At 37.9% G+C, this 3,997-nt stretch overlaps 1 protein-coding gene across 1 annotated transcript; it reads left to right on the top strand.

Moving 5' to 3' along the window:
- The first annotated feature begins 1,069 nt into the window (after window positions 1–1,069).
- Window positions 1,070–1,862, top strand: Dnaaf6 (Dynein axonemal assembly factor 6). The gene is made up of 2 exons (XM_065224372.1): window positions 1,070–1,274; window positions 1,341–1,862. Exons 1-2 carry the CDS (start codon window positions 1,160–1,162, stop codon window positions 1,853–1,855), a joined length of 630 nt encoding a protein of 209 aa, XP_065080444.1. The 5' UTR covers window positions 1,070–1,159; the 3' UTR covers window positions 1,856–1,862.
- The last annotated feature ends 2,135 nt before the right edge of the window (window positions 1,863–3,997 follow it).

Raw genomic sequence — 3,997 nt, 5'->3', positions numbered from 1 at the left:
TCAACTCGATTGGGACAAAAGCTTGTTAAACAAATCTTCGATTTAATTGAGTCATTTAATGTGTGGAGCCAATCCACGACAAATAGGTTTAAATGGGATGGCACGCAAGCAAGGAAGAAGTGTGAAAGAATATTTTAGTGAGTTGTTGCGGCGTTGCACACGAATGGCAAGGATTGTAGCAGGAATTGTACGGCCCATAATCCATTAGCATTGATTTTTTATGGAGTGCCGTGTATCGTTGCTTTGTAGTACGCAGTACGATTATTGCCTAGTCTAAGACATTATGGGGCACAGAAAAGAAAATAATGCATCCCAGATACACGCCGATGGAGGTTAATTTCAAGTGGGTGCACTATTTATGTGATCGAAAATAATAATCAAGAATTGAAGTTGCCGTTGAAATGCGTTCCTGTAAAAAAAAAACAAAAGCCATCCTCCAAAAGCAATTCATCTTCAAATTTATCCAAGTGTCAAATTTCTGTACTATATAGACAATCTTAGTTTTTTTTTTAATATTACCAAAAAAGTCAACCATACCTATTAAAAATCCAAATGAAATATGATCTATCGTTTTAAATTACTGGAATAAAACTAACAGATTAACTGCAGTATTCAACCAAGTTTGTATCTCCCACGCGCTTAGCGTTTGCAGACATGTTAGACTCAAATCGACACCTTGTATTCAAATTGACCAAGCTTTTGCTATCATGATATCTCGCTTTTCATCTCTGCCGTTGAATTGAATCGTAATGAAGTGAGAAGATAAATATCGCCCCTCTAACAACGAGCGAGCGAAAACCGAATTGAACTTGAACTAGAGACTGGTGTTTTCGCGCTTCAAAACCATTCTGGTTCCCCAATTTAGCGCATATGCCCGTGTATGAATGAATAAAATACCAACATCAACAAACAAAACTACTCACTCTATTTGGCTTGTCGCGGGCGGGCGCGGACGGTGCTTTGTTGGTCGCCAATAGCGCATGTAAACAGCGAATTCACGCTTTCGCCGCCGCGGTGGTCCTAGCAACCGACCAATCATGGATGACATAAAATTTCAGTGTGATCGATAGAAAATTTAGAATATCATCATCGTACCACGGTTGATTGATGAAAGATCGATTCTAAAAAAGTCTAGCCAAATCTAATATCAATTGGGAAAATGTTGGGTGCCGATGGTATGAAGCAACTCCAGAAGCTGTTGAAATCAGGAAACGGAGAAAGTGATTCTGAAGATGAGAATGAAGCATTCCGGGCCGGAGGTGCTCAGCAATTAGGTAATATCTTATTCGGAGTACTCTTTAAAATAAATTTAATCTGATGTAATCGGTTCTTTTGCATAGGTCCGGGAGATATCGGTGCATTAAAGAGCGCTAAACAAAAAAAGAAGCATAACGAAAAACCCGACGAACACGTGAAAAGCTGTTCGTATGCTCCGCTACAAAAGCCAGAGTCAACCGGACCCAACACTATCGAAGAATGGGAAAAGCAACAGGAAGCAGAATGTGAAAATCTACTGGAGTCCCGTCCGCAGCCCGAGTACAAAATATCCTACAAGCAAACCGTCGGTACGGAGGACCTTTTCCTACAGATGAACGGGAAAACTCCCAGTACTGCTAGCTGTGAGAACATGATCGTCGAAGTCTTCCTAACCGGCGAAAAGGGAGTTGGGATACACCACATCGATCTGACCGTTCGAGAGCAACAGGTACTGGTCAAATCACCCAAATACTTTCTGGATTTACAACTCCCGCACAGGATCGATCCCGACAAGGGAAACGCCGCTTGGCTGTCAGAGGAAAAGATCCTCAAACTCACGCTCAAGATGGAACGAGAGTATGACTTTGTCAACTTTTGAACTTGACCTACACTAGGTATTTACAGTCGACACCCAATTCAATTGAACTAATTTACGTTGTGCATCGTGAGATAGTCACTTTTTATTACGCTGTGTATGGCAAAGGGAACGTGTTAAATACAAGCAAAAGATGAAGTGTTTTTCTATCATTTAAATGGGTGGCACATGTGGGTAATAAATAAAGTTTTAGTTAACATTGTAACCTATTGTAACTGTTTCATATATGAATTGCATTAATCTTTGATAAATGATGATTAAATTGGATGTGATTGATTAAACTAGAGGTGAGAGCTGCAGTGTTCATTGTAGTCTGTGATCAGTTTGTTTTCATTTGTGTGCATGTTTCAAGTCTGCTTGCTTGCGTTTCGCTTCATCAGCATTGGCGTAGCATATCAGCATATCCGAAACTCAATATGAAACATGAATAAAAAGAACAAAAATTATAAGCATTGACAGTTGAATATTTTCCTCGCTACCAGGATCTCTGAGTAAGTAAATAGGTAATAAAAGTTTGCGAACTTCAGACACAGTTACCGAACGTTGAAACTTTCCCGACAAGTACACAATTTGAAAACATTACTGACGAGACGAAACAAATCAAGCGTATACCTTGAACATCCATCTTGAAGATGAATGAGAAAGATGTGGAATTACAACGGTTATGTGAAATTATTCAAAGATAAAAGTCAGATCCGGAGTAATTTTTGATTGAATCGTATATAACAAACGTAAACAATTTGATATTTTAATGCTACCAGACTCTACTCTACTTACTCTTCTAGAGGCAACATTTTGATTCGCTACCTCATTTTTGTTTCATTTGCTCATCAAAAAAAATATTTCTAGATAGAGCTGGAATTAGGGCGTAACAGCTTTTGTAAACAATGACTTCTCTCGATGATTTCTCGGAAGTCATGGCTCTCCCTGGCAAGTCAACATCACCATCGAGTAGAGGAAGACTTCTCCTACCCGATGGATATGTTGGTTTGTGTAGGCGTACCTTGAACTCCGAGAAATCAACAAGAGAAGTCATTGTTTACAAAGGCTGTTACGCCCTAATTCCAGTTCTATCTAGATTTGTCGTATGTGCCAACCGAACAAAACATAGCTAATATTACATACGAAGCGTAAAAACTGTACGTACCGGCGAAGCAGTTGTTTTTCCTAATAAAAGTGTAAATTTTACAAATCTTCAATGCAAAACGGTTGCGGTTGGTCCATAAAATTATAACTAAGTTATCCGTGATCATGCGCACGATCGTTAAGTTATCATTATAATACATGCGCACGATCGCACCACAACATGCAAAAGGTTGTATAATATAGATTGGTTGAAAAACGCTTATTTTTTTATCATGAATGCTATCAATACCTTACTCAGTCCATAGAAGCCCTCTTGAGTTGTTAGTAAATTGGAATTTTTAAAGAATTATCCATAAACCAATCTCGAAATAGGGGTCCAGATTCTAACTTGACATGTTGTCAAATACATAGGATAGATAACGGCTTTAGCCTCCCGAGGCCCTATTCCTAAAGAAAATTAATCGAAAATCTTTCTAAAAGCTGCTCTATGATGTGAACTATCATGCTGCAGAAAATGAACGTTGAAAGATATTGAACATTTTCACAAACACCATCATAGAAATTTGACAAAGATGATTGAGTAAACGATTCATGCATGTATTTTCACAAGCGATTTGTTTAACTATATTCTCATCCTTAATTCTCTAGATCTACGTAATGTATGCATTTGAAAATACGCATAAAATTAAATTATTAGATCTTAACAACTTCTGGATGATGAGATCTGAGACCATGAAAACGCAAAGTAGATGACCTCCACCAATCGTGTGCTTATTTACAAAGCAATTGCCAATTTACAAAGCAATTCCCAATAAACAATTCAGAGTCACAAATAAGCATATATATTGAATAAATGCTGTATAGCAGTGTACAATGCTGAATAAAGAGGGTTGTTGATATATGTGCTGAAAACACCTCATTTGCGATGATGCGCCGATATTCCGCTGGTTGCTCTGATCTGATTAATTTACTTATTAAAAGCTTTATAAACGTTGACTGTCTTCTTGATTCGACAATAGAAGTTTGATCTAATAACAAACTGAATAAGAGAAATTTGAA

Source organism: Ochlerotatus camptorhynchus, unplaced genomic scaffold (genome assembly GCF_037179485.1).
Source record: "Ochlerotatus camptorhynchus isolate MF236.1 unplaced genomic scaffold, CSIRO-AGI_Acam_v1.1 ptg000211l, whole genome shotgun sequence".
Lineage (NCBI taxonomy): Eukaryota > Metazoa > Arthropoda > Insecta > Diptera > Culicidae > Ochlerotatus > Ochlerotatus camptorhynchus.
Note: the sequence above shows the minus strand (reverse complement) of the source record. Positions and strands in the feature narration are given on the sequence as shown.

Bases quoted from the DNA above. Each gene is read 5' to 3' on its own strand.
- Dnaaf6 (XM_065224372.1), top strand. From the start codon at position 1,160: ATGTTGGGTGCCGATGGTATGAAGCAACTCCAGAAGCTGTTGAAATCA. The intron at 1,275-1,340 runs GTAATATCTTAT...TCTTTTGCATAG, and splicing joins CGGAGGTGCTCAGCAATTAG to GTCCGGGAGATATCGGTGCA.